At 44.6% G+C, this 19,715-nt stretch overlaps 1 protein-coding gene across 2 annotated transcripts in view; it reads left to right on the top strand.

Moving 5' to 3' along the window:
* grip1 (glutamate receptor interacting protein 1) overlaps positions 1 to 19,715 on the top strand; it is a 144,173-nt gene that overhangs the window by 62,516 nt on the left and 61,942 nt on the right. For both annotated transcript variants that reach the window (XM_078219825.1, XM_078219824.1), the window contains exons 11-12: positions 3,424 to 3,579; positions 5,137 to 5,323. In XM_078219825.1, the coding sequence (XP_078075951.1) occupies positions 3,424 to 3,579; positions 5,137 to 5,323 (343 nt within the window). The remainder of the gene's footprint in view (positions 1 to 3,423; positions 3,580 to 5,136; positions 5,324 to 19,715) is intronic.

The raw sequence follows: 19,715 nt of genomic DNA, 5'->3' as shown, positions 1-19,715 counted from the left end.
ATATGAAAGGAGGGGCATTTTGATAGCAATTGCACTAGCGGGGCAAATGATACAGGAACCAGTTTAGTGTAAGAACTTTTAAGGATAATCACAACATATTATATTGGGATTTAATGTTGTTTGAATTAGATTTACTTAGAAAAATTCACATTATTGTAAATAATGGGTCATAACAATTCAAGAATGAAAGAAATTGAAGCGATGCACTAAGTGCAGAAACAAATGTGTTTCCCTTTATATAGTTATAGTAATTTAGTTACTTCTCCACAAAGATCTCGCCTCCTGCCCTGAAGGGAGTGATGGTCACAGGATAAAAGATACAGAAGGCACTGCTGCCTCACAGCGCCAGGGGTCCGGGTTCAATTCCAGCCTTGGGTCACTATCTGCGTCTGCGTGCATTTCCTCCGGGTGCTCCAGTTTCCTCCCACACTCCAAAGATGTGCGGGTTAAGTTGATTGTCCATGCTAAATTGCCCTTTGGTGTTCGGGGGACTAGCAGGGTAAATGTGTGGGGTTACGGGGATAGGGCCTGGGTGGGATTGTGGTCGGTGCAGGCTTAATGGGCTGAATGGCCTCATTCTGGGATTCCATGATTGATTCTATGATGAAACCATTCAGTCCACCATGTCTGCTTTGAGCAATCCAGTCAGTCCCACTCTTTGACTCTTTTCCCTTTTATGCCTGTAAAGTTTTCTGCTTTGAGTATTTATCCAGTTCCTTTTCGAAAGTTACTGCTGGATCTGTTTCCACCACCCACTAGGCTGTGCATTCCAATTCATAACCACCCATTGCGCAAAAACAGTTTTCCGCATGTTGCTTCTATCTTTTGCCAATCGTCTCAAATGTTAATGACCCTTCCACCATTGGAAATGGTTTCACTTCCTTTATTCCATCCAAGCCATTCATGATTTTAACAAATTTCCTCTCAAACTTTTCAATCCATCCAGAGAACTAACCCCTCATCTCAATCAGCCTTTCTAATCAATCAATCTGTACCTTCTCCAAAACTCCAGCTTACCGTACATCATCGATGCAGCAACATCTCCTGGCTTTTGCTCTGTATGCCTCCATTTATAAAGCCAAGGATCCCATATGCCTTATTAACTGCTTTGTTAATCTGTCTTACCGTCTTCAAGCATTTGTACAGCAACACCGCTCAGTGTCTCTGTTCGTTCATCCATACTATTCCACTTGGTATTGTATTCATGTTTCTTCATTCTTTCTCCAAGCATCATACTTTCCTGCATTGAATTTTATCTGCTCCGTGTCTGCCTATTTTGCCAGAATGTTTGTGTTCTCTTAATAGCTTCCTCACTGTTCACAACTGACAGTTTTTGAGTCATTTGCAGGGTTTTGAAATTGTGCCCTGTACCAATAGGCCAAAGGTATCCATTCTTATGAAAAGCAGATATGATCTTAGAACCGAGGCTTGGGGAAACACTACTAAATGCCTCATGCTTGTATACCATGACATTTCGCCATAACTCTTCTTTTCTCTCGGTCTTCGCCAACTTGTATCCATGTTGCCAATGTCCCTTTCATCCCATATGCTTCAGTTTTTCAAACAAGCCTATTGTGCTACAATTTATCAAACACCATTTAAAACTCCATTTATACAATATCAACTGCGCCTCCCTCATCAACCCTCTCTTATCAAAAACAGTTTTCAAACCTACTTTGTTCATTACAACACCATGCTGGCTCTTCTTTATTTTGTCCATCTTTGTACAAATGGATGCTGGTTTTCTCCCAGTCTTTTGTCTGTAAAAACTTCCCCAGCACCAGCAGCCTAGCCTGTAACTGCCAGCTTTATACGTCTCCCCTTGTCAATCAAGGAGATAATATAAAGGACACTACCTCACAAACTGCAGTTCTCCAATCCTCAGGCAGCCTCTTTTCATCTATAGATGGGTTGGAAGGTTGGGGTGAGCACCTCTGCAGTCGCCAGCCTTCCTGGCCTCATCAACTTTGTTGGCTTGACTCCCAGCTGGCTGTGCCATTGCACTGTGCACCCTCCAGCAATACTCGCGTGGCCATTATTCATGTGCAGACATTGACGATGTGTCTCAACATGTTGTCCAGTGGCAGAAGGTATACCTGTGAAGACAATACTGTCGTCACTTGGCATCGACTAATGTGCTACCAGCAGGGCTAACTGGACTGTGATTGGGAAACCTGGCCAATTTTCCCCCTCCCTAAACAAAAGATAGAGAAATACAGTTATTACATTAATTTGCCTTTCCAGAGTAGACCAACTCAATACTGTTTGGTGAGCAAGCCCAGGACCTTCCTGTCCTATTCCATTCTACTGTTCATCAGTTGACTGCATCCATATTCTTTCTTGCTGCCAAATTGAAGAGGTGTGTGAAGGGAATATGAATCATAGAATCCCTATAGTGCGGAATTTGGCCCATTTGGCCCATCGAGTCTCCAACAGAGCAACCCACCCAGATTCTATCCCCGTAGCCCCACATATTTATCTCCCCCTAACCTAAGGGGCAATTTAGCATGGCCAATCCATCTAAACTGCACACCTTTGGACTGCGGGAGGAAACTGGAGCAACCGGAGGATACCCATGCCGACACGGGGAGAAGGTGCAAACTCCACACCCAAGGCTGGAATTGAACCCAGGTCTCTGGCGCTGTAAGGCAGCAGTGCTAACCACTGTGCCACAGGCTGCTGACTAAAGGCAGATCAAACAGTCTTCATAAAAGTAAAAGAACATGTCGAACAAGAAATTTGCATTCTGTGATCACATTGGATACTTTGATTAATTGTTGCCATACTGAAATATAAGCAATGGAAAGAGGAGTAGATTTGCCAACACCAGTCGATAAGCTCGTTGCAGATCTTTTACTGCAATGCCACTCTTGCACCCTAGCCCTCTAATCTACGCTGCAGAAACGAAGCACTTCAGGCGGGTTTTATAACTGGTTCGCAGGTAAACTTAGAATCATAGAAGCCCTACCGTACAGAAAGAGGCCATTCGGCCCATCGAGTCTGCACCGACCACAATCCCACTCAGGCCCTACCCCCATATCCCTACATATTTACCCACTAATCCCTCTAACCTACACATCTCAGGACACTAAGGGCAATTTTTAGCATGGCCAATCAACCTAACCCGCACATCTTTGGACTATGGGATAAAACCGGAGCACCCGGAGGAAACCCACGCAGACACGAGGAGAATGTGCAAACTCCACACAGACAGTGACCCAAGCCAGGAATCGAACCCAGGTCCCTGGAGCTGTGAAGCAGCAGTGCTAACCACTGTGCTACCGTGCCGCCCTTTGGGAGATGATAAGAGTTGGCGGTCAAAGAATGTTTTTCAAAAAAAAAATAACAGCTGTGTTTGTGTGGCAGTGGACTTGTGTTGTCTGCTGTGGAGGGAATGCTCAATTTTTCTCTTTGTTTCTCCAGCTGCTTTGGTGTCCACATCATTCTCTCCTACCTCCATGAGCGCATATAGCCTGAGTTCCCTGAATATGGGGACCCTACCTCGCAATCTGTATCCCACAAGCCCTCGAGGAACGCTGATGAGAAGAAAAATGAAAAAAAAGGACTACAAGAGCTCTTGTACGTGGCCCGTTCCACTGTAAAGATTGCTGATAATCATAGGTGAAAATACTGTGCAGAGAAAACTATCTCGCTGTGCGGCCAAAGGAAGTTTCAACTTTTTATTAATTAGCCGAGTGTGATTGAATTTATTTCTTACGGGTTGGTGTTGATTATTCGACCGGCTACCGGGAATAATTTAACGTGAAACCTACACAGGGTAAGAAATAAGTTGGTCCAAAAATGTTTGCTCTATCTTCAAAGCAACATGATTGATTTACTGTGTTGCTACCTGTGTATCTGGGAGACGTATCAGTAAGACAGATTTTTATTTTTCATTTTATAGCTGTTTTGGGCTGTACTTGGGAAAAGATTTACAGCCAATTGATTGAAAGCTTCACTGGCTGAGAACAGAACATCCATAATGCCCACGGCTGCATTGGGCTGGCTAGCTTCAGTCGAGTAACAGTGTGTTTTCTGACACATCAGAAACAGGGAAAAAGGAGGACTGTAGAACAGTTTGTAGGATGATGGAAAGGGGGATAAAGGGATTTGGCAAGTAAATGTGATTTGAGCTGTTTACTCACTTGGAAGGTAGACCCTGACACACAGATAAAAGCAAAATACTGTGGATGCTGGAATCTGAAACAAAAACAGAAAATGCTGGAAAAATTCAGACGTTCTATAGAATCCCTACAGTGCAGAAGGAGGCCGTTCGGCCCATTGAGTCTGCACCGACAGCAATCCCACCCAGGCCCTATCCCCGTAACCCCAGGTCTTTACCCTGCTATAACCTCCTGACACTTAGGGACAATTTAACATGGCCAATCAACTTAACCCGCACATCTTTGAAGTGCAGGAAGAAACCCACGTAGACATGGGGAGAATGTGCCAAACTCTACATAGACATGATGTGGAGATGTCGGCGTTGGACTGGGGTCGGCACAGTAAGAAGTCTCACAACACCAAGCTAAAGTCCAACAGATTTATTTGGAATCACGAGCTTTTGGAATGCTGCTCCTTCCTCAAGCTCGTGATTCCAAATAAACCTATTGGACTTTAACCTGGTGTTGTGAGACTTCTTACTGTGTCCACATAGACAGTCGCCCAAGGCTGGAATTGAACCCGGGTCCGTGGCGCTGCAAGGCAGCACTGCTAACCACTGTGCCACCTACAAGTGTCTTCTGACAGCATCTGTGGAGAGAGAATAGAGTCAATGTAGCCCTGACTCAAAATGTTGGCTCTATTCTCTCTCCACAGATGCTGTCAGACCTGCTGAGATTTTCCAGCATTTTTCTATTTTTGTTTCAGGTACTAACACAGACTGGTCGGGATGAATGAATGGCCTGTTTGTGTGTTGTAACTTATACGCAGAAGTTCACACTTTGAATGCAGTAGATAATATTCCAGTAATTAACATGCTACATTTCAGTCGGTCACGTTAGTGGATGCAGCACAGAATCAGCCGAGCTTGTGAATACGGCCCCTACCTTCCTGGCACTGAGTACGAGTTACATCAGTGGGATTCTGTTTTGCTTGGTGACCCGAAAGTGATGCCTCCTACTGTCCTTTTTTCAGTGTCTTTAGCCTCCAGTACGGTGGGTCCCGCAGGCCAGATTGTCCACACCGAGACAGCAGAAATAGTTCTAACCAGTGACCCGATCATAGGGTTTGGAATTCAGCTCCAGGGTGGTGTCTTCGCCACCGAGACCTTGTCTTCTCCACCACTGATTGCATATATTGAACCTGACAGCCCAGCAGAAAGGTAAGAGCCTTCCACGTTCTGTGCTGCCACGTTTTGTGCAAGCACTCTTCTCTGCTTGAAAGGGTGTTCGATTTTGACTGTTGCAATTAATTATGGCCCATTACTGAGCAAAATTATTCAATTAAGAAATGTTCTGTGCTTTGCACCTAAATGTTCTTAATTGATGGTAAGTAAAAAGCAGGATGTGCCGCTTCTACTTATTAGTATCGATTTCAGAACTGGAAGTAATATTAACCAAAATGAACAGAAACAAACCAACAATAATATTCACATGTTGACATTTTAAATCCTTTGTTCTTTACTCTTCAAAGAAAAACTGACATTCTTTCATTTGACTTTCTGTCTGAACTTCTCTCCACAATTCTTCTACATTCTTAAAAAAATTCATTTGATGCATAACATCTCAGATATCCCATCTCTAGCAGGTCTCGTGGAGTCAAGTAAAAATAAGATTTTTTAAAAAAATTTATTAGCTATGAGAAACTTGGTTTGTTCTCACTGGAACGACGGAGGTTGAGGGGCGACCTGATAGAAGTCTACAAGATTACGAGGGGTATGGACAGAATGGATAGTCAGAAGCTTTTTCCTAGGGTGGAAGAGTCAATTACTAGGGGGCATAGGTTTAAAGTGCAAGGGGCAAGGTTTAAAGGAGATGTACGAGGCAAGTTTTTTACACAGAGGGTGGTGGGTGCCTGGAACTAGGCAGTGGAAGCGGATATGGCCGTGACTTTTAAGGGGTGTCCTGACAAGTACATGAATAGGATGGGAATAGAGGGATATGGTTCCCGGAAGAGTAGGGGTTTTTAGTTCAGTCGGGCAGCATGGTCAGTGCAGGCTTGGAGGGCTGAAAGGCCTGTTCCTGTGATGTAATTTTCTTTGTTCTTTAGTGTCACAAGTAGGCTTACATTAACACTGCAATGAAGTTACTGTGAAAATCCCCAAGTCGCCACACTCCGGCGCCTGTTCGGATACACTGAGGGAGAATTTAGCATGGCCAATGCACCTAACCAGCACATCTTTCGGACTATGGGAGGCAACCGGAGCACTCGGAGGGAACCCACGCAGACACGGGGAGAACATGCAGACACGGGGAGAACGTGCAGACTCCACACAGGCAGTGACCCAAGACGGGAATCAAACCCAGGTCCCTGGCACTGTGAGGCAGCAGTGCTAACCACTGTGCCATCGTGAAGTAGTCCTGAAATAAGAAAAAAGCAGTGATTTTCTTTTGAAAATAAATGCACTTGTCATCCTTTTATGTTGTCTCTGCTTTCAGCTTTACATCTGGGCTGGAGGCATGGCAAAGGAATGGCTTGCTCTTTAAAAAAATATTTATCTTGCTAAGAAAGTGAGCTGTAGTAAAATTCAGTGGGTTAGTTAAAAATAATGGCCAAGATAAACTCTGCCTTCGTCCATCCGGCCCCTCCAGACTAGCCCTGCTCCACAATTTAGTAAGATGGTGGCTGACCCTTGACTTCACCTCCATTTTCCTACCTGATTCTATGTGTGTCCAAAAACCCATTGAGCTCAGTTTTAAATATGGTAAATGAGTGAGCCTCCATGGACCTCTGGGGTAGAGAATTCCAAAATATTCGCAACCATGGCTCTTTAGAATTTATACTTTCCTGCAGCTGGAAGGACAACTGGGGGCTTAGTTTTCTCCAGGAATGTTGCCTATGCCACTTGGAGGGACAACACAATGGCTCAGTGGTTAGCACTGCTGCCTCACAGCGCCAGGGATCTGGGTTCAATTCCCACCTTGGGTGACTGTGTGGAGTTTGCACATTCTCTCTGTATCTGCGTGGGTTTCCTCCCGGTGCTTCAGCTTCCTCCCACAGTCCAAAGATTTGTGGGTTAGGTTGATTGACCATGCTAAATTGCCTCAGAGGGATTAGCAGGTTAAATACGTAGGGTTACGGGGATAGAGTTATTGTCGGTGCAGGCTCAATGGGCCAAATGGCCTCCGCCTGTACTGTAGGAATTCTATGATTCAATCATTCAAACAGATTAGTCATGGTTGTTCTTTTTTTCCCTCCCAAAATGCCTTACCTGGGTTTTCCAGTATTTAAAAAACACCATTTGGGAGATGTGGACATCATTGGCTGGGCCAATTCTATTGCCCTTGAACTGAGTGTCTAGATAGGCCATTTCAGAGGGCATTCATGAGTCAACCACATTGCTGTGAATCTGGAGTCACGCGTGGGCCAACCAAGGTAACGACAGCAGATTTCTATCCCCAAAGGGCATTAGTGACCCAGATGGATTTTTATGGCAATTGTTTCATGGTCATCACTAGACTTCTAATTACAGACTTTTATTGAATTAAAATTTCACCATGGTGGGATTCAAACCCGGTTCCCCAGAGCATTACTCTGGGTCTCTGGATTACCGCTACACCACCACCTCCCCTGGCTGAACTGAGGAAACCTGCTTTAATGAAGTTGACAGATTTTGCATGTTGTGTATTGCACCGAACAAGACTAACTCATGTTTAACTGCAGGTAACAATTGCAGAACTAACTTTACTTGCTCCTCCTCAACGGAACAAAGAGGCAACTTTTTGAATTGTTTTGATTTGATTTATTATTGTCACACATATTAGTATACAGTGAAAAGTATTGTTTCTTGAGCGCTGTACAGACAAACCATACCATTCATAGAGAAGGAAAGGAGAGGGTGCAGAATGTAGTGTTTCAGTCATAGCTAGGGTGTAGAGAAAGATCAACTTAATACGAGGTAGGTCCATTCAAGAGTCTGATGGCAGCAGGGAAGAAGCTGTTCTTGAGTCGGTTGGGGCAGGGAAGAAGCTGTTCTTGAGTCGGTTGGTACGTGACCTCAGACTTTTGCACCTTTTTCCTGACGGAAGAAGGTGGAAGAGAGAATGTCTGGGGTGCGTGGGGTCCTTGATTATGCTGGCTGCTTTTCCGAGACAACGGGAAGTGTAGACGGAGTCCATGGATGGGAGGCTGGTTTGCGTGATGGATTGGGCTTCGCTCACAACCCTTTGTAGTTTCTTATGGTCTTGGTCAGAGCAGGAGCCATACCAAGTTGTGATACATCCAGAAAGAATGCTTTCTATGGTACATCTGTAAAAGTTGGACTATTTACTCCAGTAACTGTGGTGCCCTGTAGCTTTCAAATGATCAGATTGTCCCAACAGGAACTCAGTTCATCAGTTAATTTTCTGTAAATGCTCATGTATAAGTCAAATTTTGAGACCAATTTTTTGAGGCCAAACATCATGGGGTTGATTTTTACATAGGTGATGTTTTCAAGGAGTTGGGAACTGTACTTTTTATTTATTCATGGAATGTGGGCGTCGCTGGCTGGCCAGCATTTATTGCCCATTCCCGAGTTGCCCTTGGAGAGCAGTTGAGAGTCAACCACATTGCTGTGGTTCTGGAGTCATATGTAGGCCAGATCGAGTATGGACGGCAGATTTCCTTCCCTAAAGGACATTAGTGAACCAAGTGGGTTTTTTCGACAATTGGCAATGGTTTCATGGTCGTCAGTTGATTCTTAATTCCAGATTTTTTTTATTGAATTCAAATTTCACCATCTGTCCTGGCAGGATTCTAACCCAGGTCCCCAGAACATTAGCTGAGTTTCTGGATTAGTAGTCTAGTGATAATACCACTAGGCCATCGTTTTAATTTGAGCCCAATTGAAATCCAAAAAAAGCCTGACACAATGGCACAAAGTAAAAGCCAACAGCTCCAAAGAATTGCACGGGAGGGGATGCAGAGGTGATTCACCAGGATGCTGCCTGAACATTTAAATTATGAAGAAAGGTTGGGTAGGCTTGGGTTGTTTTCCTTGAAGCAGAGAAGACTGAGGGGTGACCTGAACTAGAAAGAGTGCAGAAAAGATGCTCCCAGGACTTGATGGTTTGAGTTATAAGGAGAGGATGGATAGACTGGGACTTTTTTCCCTGGAGCGTAGGAGGCTTCGGGGTGATCTTATAGAGGTCTATAAAATAATGAGGGGCATAGATCAGCTAGATAGTGATAACCTTTTCCTAAAGGTAGGGGAGACTAAAACTAGCGGGCATAGGTTTAAGGTGAGAGGGGAGATAAAAAAGGATCCAGAGGGGCAATTCTTTCACACAGAAGGTGATGAGTGTCTTTGATTTGATTTGATTTATTATTGTCACATGTATTAACATACAGTGAAAAGTATTGTTTCTTGTGCCCTATACAGACAAAACATACCGTTCATAGAGAAGGAAACAAGATTGTGGAACCAGAGGTAGTAATTGAGGCGGATATAATTTTGTCTTTTAAAAAGCATTTAGACAATTACATGCGTAAGATTGGTATAGAGGGATATGGGCCAAACGTGGACAATTGGGACTAGCTTAGTGGTTAAAAAAAAGGGCAGCATGGACAAGTTGGGCCAAAGGGCCTGTTTCCATGCTGTAAATCTCTATGACTATGATTGAGGTGTACAAGATTATGAGGGACATGGACAGAGTGGATAAGGAGCAGCTGTTCCCCTTAGTTGAAGGGTCAGTCACAAGGGGACACAAGTTCATGTTGAGGGGCAGGAGGTTTAAGTGGGATGTGAGGAAAAACCTTCTTACCCAGAGGGTGGTGACGGTCTGGAATTCACTGCCTGGGAGGGTGGTTGTGACGAGTTGTCGCACATCCTTTAAAAAGTATCTGAATGAGCACTTGGCACGTCAGAGCATTCAAGGCCATGGGCCAAGTGCTGGTAAATGGGATTAGGTGGGAGGTCAAATATTTCTCATGAGCCTATGTAGACTTGATGGGCCGAAGGGCCTCTCCTGCACTGTGTGATTCTGTGAATTCATATCAATTATTATCATAATTTGATTATTTTAATAATTTAAATAAATAAAACATTATTTAAACGTGTAACTATCTTAAGCATTTATTTACTGGCCCTCACTTTCATTAGTATTAATATCTTTACAAGGAAATTGAATCATTAGCATCTCCAAGATTATAGTTTGGTTTGAAATATTTGAACTTCGATCCCAAAAAATCTGGGATTGACTTTTACATGGGGATATTTGAAAAATTAACAGTGAGATTCTCCAGCCTCCCATTTGCGTGTTTCCTGCCAACGGAAGGTGGCGCGTTGTTTGCTAGTGGCGGGATTCTCTGGTCCCGCCGCTGTCGATGGGAATTCCCATTGACATCACCCTATGCCGGCAGGAAACCCGCAGCGGGGATGCGCTGCTGGCGGGACTGGAGAATCCTGCCGGTGTGAATGGCTGGAGAATTCCGGCCTACATCTTTGAAGGCCAACAATCATGATATTGAATTTTACACAAGCGTATACAGCATGTTTTAAACTGTATTAACGAATTAACTATTAACTAATTATGATCATATTGCCAAGACGTGCTTTCAACATTATTCAGCACTTGTTTTCTTTTTAAACCTGCCCATGTACAGCTTTGCAGACAGCTGGGTGCCAGCCAGATAATACATTACAATTGGAGATTGTAATCAGAGATCCATTTGGACTCAAACATTTGTACCGAAAGCTATTTAAATTGATAGCGTTTGCAGACATTTTTAAGGTCGCTTATTTTGGTGTCATTTCTTATCCTCAACACTTACCCGCAGCAGGGAATTTATTTCAAACCCTTATTACCTTTTAATCATTCTCCATCTTTCACAATCCTCAGAGTCTTCACCTTGAGGCCAAACCAATACATCAAAGAATTAGAAACTACAATCGGGTTACATCAGTGTCTGTCACATCTTCCCCAAATGGGAGGAGAACATTTTGTGACTGTGTGTGCTGCTGATGCTTTGCATGCACAGTTTTATACTGATGAAAGGCTCGGGTTAATGGTGACCATATTTATAGGGGACAGTGTGCAGTAGGGAGCGCAGTCATCAATGTTCCTTTCAATGGCGGCACAGTGATTAGCACTGCTGCCTCACAGCGCCAGGGACACGGGTTCAGTTCTGGGCATGGGTGACTGTGCAGAGTCTGCATGTTCTCTCCGTGGTGTCTGCTTGGATCACTGTCTGTGTGGAGCCTGCATGTTCTCCCCGTGTCTGCGTGTGTTTCCTCCGGGTGCTCCGGTTTCCTCCCACAACCCGAAAGACTTGCTGGTTAGGTACATTGGCCATGCTAAATTCTCCCTCAGTGTACCCGAATGGGCGCTGGAGTGTGGCAACTAGGTGATTTTCACAGTAACTTCATTGCAGTGTTAATGTAAGCCTACTTGTGATGCTAATAAATAAACTTTAAGCTTTTTGTCTGCTGGGTTCTCTTTGGGTGCTCCGGTGTCCTCCCATTCTCCTGTGATGTGCAAGTTAGGCTGATTGGTTAAGCTAAATTGCCCTTTGGTGTCAGGGGGATTAGCAGGGCAAATACGTGGATTTATGGAGATAGGGCCTGGGTGGGATTGTTGTTGGTTCAGGCTTGATGGGCCGAATGGCCTCTTTCTGCACTGAAGGGATTCTATAATTCCTGTCAGCGGGAACAGAAAATAATGTGGATTTCTACCCTGGACTGACAGTGATAGATTTTGGAAACTCCTTTTACAGGGTTTAGAAGGGAAGGATTTGGCAGTTGAAATCTTTTCCTTGTGGGATATTTTACCAAAGTCGTTGGTGAATGTTTCAAACTGTGACATTAGTGTGCCTTTAGGAGCCGTTTTTTAAAATTGTGTTCTCTGTAACCCACAGCCTTAGCTGCCGACCTGTCTACAAGGAGTCCATTTGTTGCTCCTTCGGTGCTTTAAATGGGGGTTGTTTATTTTTACTTTGGGAATTAGTTTTATGACCCTGCATTGTCAGGAGAAAGAATGTGTGTAGGTCAGGTGACAGAAGCGCTTTCATTTTCAGTTCTGAGCTGCAGGTTTTAGTTTTAGAAGGGACATCAAGCTGGAAAGAAGTCGCTCTCTTTCTCTCTCCCCCTGGTTTTGGGAAATTCTGTTAGTTAGCTGAAAGCTTTCCTGGAGTAGAGAATCTGCTGTTGGTGTCTTGATCAGAGTCTCTCCCTGCTGTTCTGGGAAGTTATTCTGACTACAGACTGTTCTGAGTGTATCAGGAGAACTGCAGCGTTCATCCAAAGGACTCAGTTTCAGTATCACGTGAGCATTAGTCTTTGATTTGATTTATTGTCACTTGTATTGGGATACAGTGAAAAGTATTGTTCCTTGCATGCTAAACAGACAAAGCATACCATTCATAGAGAAGGAAAGGAGAGAGTACAGTATATTAGAAGCATAGAACAAGAGTAAAAGATAGAACTGGGCACAGCTTGCAAGAAGTCACCTCGCTCTGGCGCCATCTTGGAGAAAGGTGATGTGGTTGTTGTGTTAAACCAGTGAAACGGATTTTTTTTGCCTAAAGGAAGTTTTTGTTTGATTGGAACACCTAGTATATATTTGTTAAGGGTTATACATTATTGTGGTTGTTTTATTTTTGTTTGTAATTGATAAAGGTTATTGCTAATTTTCTTTCCATACATGACTATGTTCTTAATTAAACTTTGTTTGATAAAAGCTCCCCAGTGGGTCATTTGAATCATACCTGAGGTGAAACATATCATGTGTATCCTAGCCAAATTTAAGGTGCAAAACTTATGATCCAGGTGGGCTCCATAGAACACTTTGGAGTTTCTGACCTGAACCATAACAGAACCTCTGTCTCGCTATCTCAGTCATGTAAGTAGATTGTATGTTGCTGTGAGCATTAGACTATATTTCACCCTCCAGCACACAGCAACCAACAATCCACTTATGTTACTCGGATAGTGAGACAGAGTTTAGAAACACTCAGAAATGTGCCTGCAGTGAAATATTCAGCAAGGAAAAGATTGTAGTTTCCCATTTGCAAACCAGCCCGTCAATCGATACAATCACGGCTGATCCATGTCGGCCTCAATTCCTTTTCTGTACCATTTCCCCATAGGCCTCTGTTCCTTGATCTATCAAATTTTTATTCACCTCTACTTTAAATACTTCTAATGATCCAGCTTCCACCATCCTATGGGGCAGAGAATTCCACTGTGAGAGGAAGGTTCTGCGCTCCTCAGTGTTAAATGACCGGTACAGTGAGTAGAGCCGGGGGAGCTCAGTCACCTTGCATGTGAAAGTTGGCCTGTAGAGGGGTGGGAAGAGAAGCCATTGTGGGAGAGGTCCTGGCTGTGATCAAGTAAGTAAAACTGGGATTGAGTGAGGGAAACCTCACTGGAATGGGTGACAGTGAAAACAAATTAGAGAAATGATGTATGGGTAGGACCACGTCAAAAGCTACAGGAAATTCAAGGCCAGATGTGCACCGAAGGCACAGTCAGAGAGCAAAGAAAATTACAGCACAGGAACAGGCCGTTCAGCCCTCCAAGCCTGCACCGAACATGCTGCCCATGTGAACTAAAACCCTCAACCCTTCCGGGGACCATATCCCTCTATTCCCATCCTATTCATGTATTTGTCCATACGCCCCTTAAAAATTACTGTTGTATCTGCTTCCAATACCTGCCCCAGCAGCGAGTTCCAGGCACCCACCCTGTGTAAAAAAGACTTGCCTCATACATCTCCTTTACACCTTTGCCCCCTAGTAATTGACTCTTCCACCCTAGGAAAAAGCTTCTGATTATCCACTCTGTCCATGCCGCTCATAATTTAGTAGACTTCTATCAGGTCACTGAGGGTGTCATTGCAACTTGGCCTAGGAGCTGTTTTAGTGCAGTCATAGTGGCGGCATCCGGGATGGAGAGATTCAGAATCAGTCTTGCAGGAAAGATGGACACTAGAGGCAACACCATTTTCAGAGGGAAAGGACAATGGAGAAACAGTGGTAATTTGCAAAGACTGAGGGATTGAGAGTTGTGTGAGGAAGGGGTTGAAAATGTGGAAGGGACAGTGCCCAAGGATAGCAAACTTTTTAAACCACTTCAGGCAGCGTGGGGACCAGGAAAGGAAGTTGGGTGGGCAGCAGTTCAGTGGGAGTGGGTGAATGGAGTGCAAAGTTCATGAAGGTAATCTCAATCACTTCACCCCACCTGGAGTATTGTGTTCCATTCTAGGTATCACACTTCAAGAAGGATGTGGAGAGGCCGGTGGAATTTATATTCAGTAGATTTTTTTTGAAAATTGGGAATTGAAAGCTAGCCTCAGTAATGGTGACCACGAAACTTCCAGGGATTGTCATAAAAGTCCATCTGGTTCACAAGTGCCCTTTATGGAAGGAAATCTGCCATCCTGATCTGGTCTGGCCTACATGTGACTCCAGGTCCACAGGAGTGTGATTGACTCTTTACGTGCCCTCTGAAGTGGCCTGGCTAGCCGCTATGCTCAAGGACAATTAGGGATGGGCAACAAATGCTGGCCTGGCCAGTGACACCTACATCTCATGGAAGAAGAGAGAAAAATAATTGGGTGATGGATACAGATGTAACAGTAGCCTTCAGGAGGGATAATGAGATGAAAACACCAGTCGGTATTTTCAAGGTAACTGAAGGATTTTCACATCAGTCATAAGACATGGATGATGACATCTTAGTGTTTGTAACCACTCGAAATATATAAAGTGCTGCCCTTAAGCCCATGATTGAAAGCTATAATATTTTGTTTTGTCAGGAACTGTGGAATAATTGTTTTTTTTTGCACCCTCTGGAACACCAGATTGATGTGAAATAATATTCATATTTCTTTTGATTTCAGTGAAACTCCTCTCAGTTTAGCCCATTAGAACAATATCTACAGACAACCTGCAGGGAACACTGCTCTGCTTGCTACAAGCAGGAACACTGAGAATGTGCTCACACAGATTTCCTCTGGTTGATACTTGTAATGAATTGTTAACAAGTTTTATTTTAAATCTATCCTTTGGTAGAAATATTATTGGAAAAAATCTTCTTGAATGCCAGAGCAATTCCCCTCTATTTCTCATTTAGTTCACTGTCTTGTGTCAGCATTGCTACTCAGTATATGGAGTCTAGACCTTGAATATATGAGTGAATATATACTGTGATGTATGAGTATCAAATTTATGAGTGTCAAATATGTGACTCGGGCAGCACGGTGGCACAGCGGTTGGCACTGCTGCTTCACAGCGCCAGGGACCCAGGTTTGATTCCTGGCTTGGGTCACTGTCTCTGCGGAGTCTGCATGTTCTCCCCGTGTCTGCGTGGGTTTCCTCCGGGTGCTCTGGTTTCCTTTCACAGTCCAAAGATGTGTGGGTCAGGTTGGTTGGCCATGTTAAATTGCCCATTAGTGTCACAGGGATTAACAGGGTAAATAAAGTGGTTTACAGGGATAGGGCCTAGGTGGGATTGTTGTCGGTGCAGGCTCGATGGGCCAAATGGCCTCCTTCTGCCCTGTCGGGATTCCAACTTATTTTGCGAGATGTTTTCCTGTCTAATTTCAAGTCAAGTTGTGCCTGTTATGAAAAGAAATAGTTTTATAATTACGATCAAAGAAAAAAATATTAGGGGATAGGAATTTGTTTGCCTCTCTGAGCTGGTACAAACTGGACCCAAGGCACAATCCCTACGTTGGAATACGTAGGCCCAAGGCCTGATTAATATTGTGCCTTGGGCCTTTTATCTTAGTAATTCTGGCGAGCTGCATTGTCAGGCAGCTTCCTGTCAAATTAAATATGGAGTTGGGGGCCACTGCTAAACTGGCGATGGCCCTTCAGTAGATCATGAGAACAAGAACATAAGAATTAGGAGCAGTAGGCCATCTGGCCCCTCGAGCCGGCTCCGCCATTCAATAAGATCATGGCTGATCTTTTTGTGGACTCAGCTCCACTTACCCGCCCGCTCACCATAACCCCTAATTCCTTTACTGTTCAAAAATGTATCTATCGTGGGAGATGAGGTCAGGGGGCAGTGAAGCAGGGGTCTGTGGAGGCAGGCCACTGCACCCCCTGGCTCCACGTGAGACTATGTTTTAAAAGGTTTGGCTGCTGGTTTGGCTACTGTAGACCTGGAAAGCTACTTTGAATGTGTGAATCCTCATTGATCCACTGGAGCAAGCTGAGAGGGGTGATTGAAAGCAGCAGTGCTGGTAAGAGATTAATTGGATTAATTGAATTGTTTATTTATTTAATTAGTCAGCTAGTGTGTGTATTTTTTTGGCCTTTACTTTAACAGCAGTTTTTCAAGTTTAAAGTGAAAACTAGAAGTGGGCAGCAAAGGAGTCTGGGAAGGGTTTTTATTTTAACTTTAAAAGTCAGTTACCTGGGAGGTTCCCCCTCATTGATCCACTGGAGCAAGCTGAGAGGGGTGATTGAAAGCAGCAGTGCTGGTAAGAGATTAATTGGATTAATTGAATTGTTTATTTATTTAATTAGTCAGCTAGTGTGTGTATTTTTTTGGCCTTTACTTTAACAGCAGTTTTTCAAGTTTAAAGTGAAAACTAGAAGTGGGCAGCAAAGGAGTCTGGGAAGGGTTTTTATTTTAACTTTAAAAGTCAGTTACCTGGGAGGTTCCCCCTCATTGATCCACTGGAGCAAGCTGAGAGGGGTGATTGAAAGCAGCAGTGCTGGTAAGAGATTATTGGATTAATTGAATTGTTTATTTATTTAATTAGTCAGCTAGTGTGTGTATTTTTTTGGCCTTTACTTTAACAGCAGTTTTTCAAGTTTAAAGTGAAAACTAGAAGTGGACAGCAAAGGAGTCTGGGAAGGGTTTTTTAAGCGCGTGAAGTATAAAAGGTAGGCTGCAGTATACAGCGGGCAGCGTCGGGAGTGGGCAGGGGAGTGTGTGGGAAGCAGAGTGTGAGCTATAAGACTTTGGCTCACAGGGCTTAGGCTGAAAGGGCAAGCAGGGGTGAGTTGAATTCATTTTTGCACTTTCTACCTGGTACTGGCAAGGTATCTAGAGGGGATGGGTGTGCAGGCAGTGCAATGTTCCTCTTGCACTATGTTTGAGGTGAGGGACGACGACAGTGTCCCTACTGATTACACCTGTGGGAAGTGCACCCATCTGCAGCTCCTCCAAAACCGTGTTAGGGAACTGGAGCTGGAGTTGGATGAACTTAGGATCATCAGGGACGCAGAGATGGCCATAGACACAAGCTTTAGGAATACAGTTACTCCGAGGATTGAAAACAGATGGGTGACGGTGAGAGGGGCTGGGAGGAAGCAGTCCGTGCAGGGATCCCCGGTGGTCGTTCCCCTTAGCAACAAGTATTCCGCTTTGGATACGGTTGAGGGGGATGACATACCAGTGGGGAGCCGCAGTGAGAGGATCTCCAGCACTGTGTCCGTCTCTGTGGCTCGGGAGGGAAAGGGGGAGAGCGGGAGGGCGATAGTTATTGGGGACTCGTTAGTTAGAGGGATAGATAGGAGGTTCTGTGGCAGCAAAAGAGACTCACGGATGGTATGTTGCCTACCGGATGCCAAGGTCCGTGATGTCTCAGACCGTGTTTTCCAGATTCTGAAGGGGGAGGGGAAACAGTCACAAGTCGTGGTGCACATTGGTACCAATGACATAGGTAAGAGAAGGGACGGGGATTTAAAGCAGGAATTTCTGGAGCTGGGCTGGAAGCTGAGAGCCAAGACGAAACATGTGGTCATCTCTGGTACGTTGCCGGTACCACGTGATAGCGAGTTGAGGAACAGGGAGAGAGTGCAGTTAAATATGTGGTTGCAGGGATGGTGTAGGAGGGAGGGTTTCAGATACGTGGATAATTGGAACACGTTCTGGGGAAGGTGGGACCTGTACAAACAGGACGGGGTGCACCTGAACCAGAGGGGCACCAATATCCTCGGAGGGAAATTTGTTACGGCTCTTCAGGGGGGTTTAAACTAATTTGTCAGGGGAGTGGGAAAGGGAGTTGTAGTCCAGAAGTCAGTGAGGGTGGTGAGGTATTGGGGAAGGTATCAGGGTCAAGGGTGGGTACTGGTAGACAGGAAGGTGGGTTGAAGTGTGTCTACTTCAATGCAAGGAGCATCCGGAACAAGGTAGATGAACTTGGGGCGTGGATTGGTACTTGGGACTAAGATGTTGTGGCCATTACGGAGACGTGGGTAGAACAAGGACAGGAATGGTTGTTGGACGTTCCGGGGTATAGATGTTTCACTAAGTGTAGGGAAGCTGGTAAAAGAGGTGGAGGAGTGGCATTGTTAATCAAGGATAGTTTAACGGCTGCGGAAAGGCACTTCGTGGGGGATCTGCACACTGAGGTAATATGGGCTGAAGTTAGAAATAGGAAAGGAGCGGTCACGTTGCTAGGAGTTTACTATAGGCCCCCAAATAGTAATAGAGATGTGGAGGAAGAAATTGCTAAGCAGATTATGGATATGTGTGGGGGTCACAGGGTAGTTGTCATGGGGGACTTTAACTTTCCAAATATTGATTGGAACCTTTGTAGGTCAAATAGTTTGGATGGGGCACTTTTTGTGCAGTGTGTGCGGGAGGGTTTCCTGACACAATATGTGGATGGGCCGACTAGAGGTGAGGCCACATTGGATTTGGTACTGGGAAATGAACCGGGCCAAGTGTTAGATTTGGTTGTGGGAGAGCAATTTGGAGATAGTGACCACAATTCAGTGTCTTTTGTTATTGCAATGGAGAGGGATAGGGCCGTACGGCAGGGCAAGGTTTACAATTGGGGGAGGGGTAATTATGATGCGATTAGGCAAGAATTAGGGGGCATAAGTTGGGAACAGAAACTGTCAGAGAAAGGAACTAATGAAAAGTGGAATTTTTTCAAGGAACAAATACTGGATGTCCTTGATAGGTATGTTCCTGTCAGGCAGGGAGGAAATGGCCGAGTGAGGGAACCATGGTTCACAAAAGAGGTGGAATGTCTTGTGAAAAGGAAGAGGGAAGCTTATGTAGGGATGAGGAAACAAGGTTCAGATGGCTCGATTGAGGGTTACAAGTTAGCAAGGAATGAGCTGAAAAAGGGGCTGAGGAGAGCTAGGAGGGGACATGAGAAGTCCTTGGCGGGTCGGATCAAGGAAAACCCCAAGGCTTTTTACTCTTATGTGAGGAATAAAAGAATGACCAGGGTGAGGTTAGGGCCGGTCAAGGACAGTAGTGGGAACTTGTGTATGGAGTCAGTAGAGATAGGCGAGGTGATGAATGAATACTTTTCTTCAGTGTTCACCAAGGAGAGGGGCCATGTTTTTGAGGAAGAGAAGGTGTTACAGGCTAATAGGCTGGAGGAAATAGATGTTCGGAGGGAGGATGTCTTGGCAGTTTTGAATAAACTGAAGGTCGATAAGTCCCCTGGGCCTGATGAAATGTATCCTAGGATTCTTTGGGAGGCAAGGGATGAGATTGCAGAGCCTTTGGCTTTGATCTTTGGGTCCTCGCTGTCCACGGGGATGGTGCCAGAGGACTGGAGAATGGCGAATGTTGTTCCTCTGTTTAAGAAAGGGAATAGAAATGACCCTGGTAATTATAGACCGGTTAGTCTTACTTCGGTGGTTGGTAAATT

Source organism: Mustelus asterias, chromosome 9 (assembly GCF_964213995.1).
Source record: "Mustelus asterias chromosome 9, sMusAst1.hap1.1, whole genome shotgun sequence".
Classification (NCBI taxonomy): domain Eukaryota; kingdom Metazoa; phylum Chordata; class Chondrichthyes; order Carcharhiniformes; family Triakidae; genus Mustelus; species Mustelus asterias.
The sequence above is the reverse complement of the archived record's forward strand: the minus strand, read 5'-3'. Positions and strand labels throughout refer to the sequence as shown.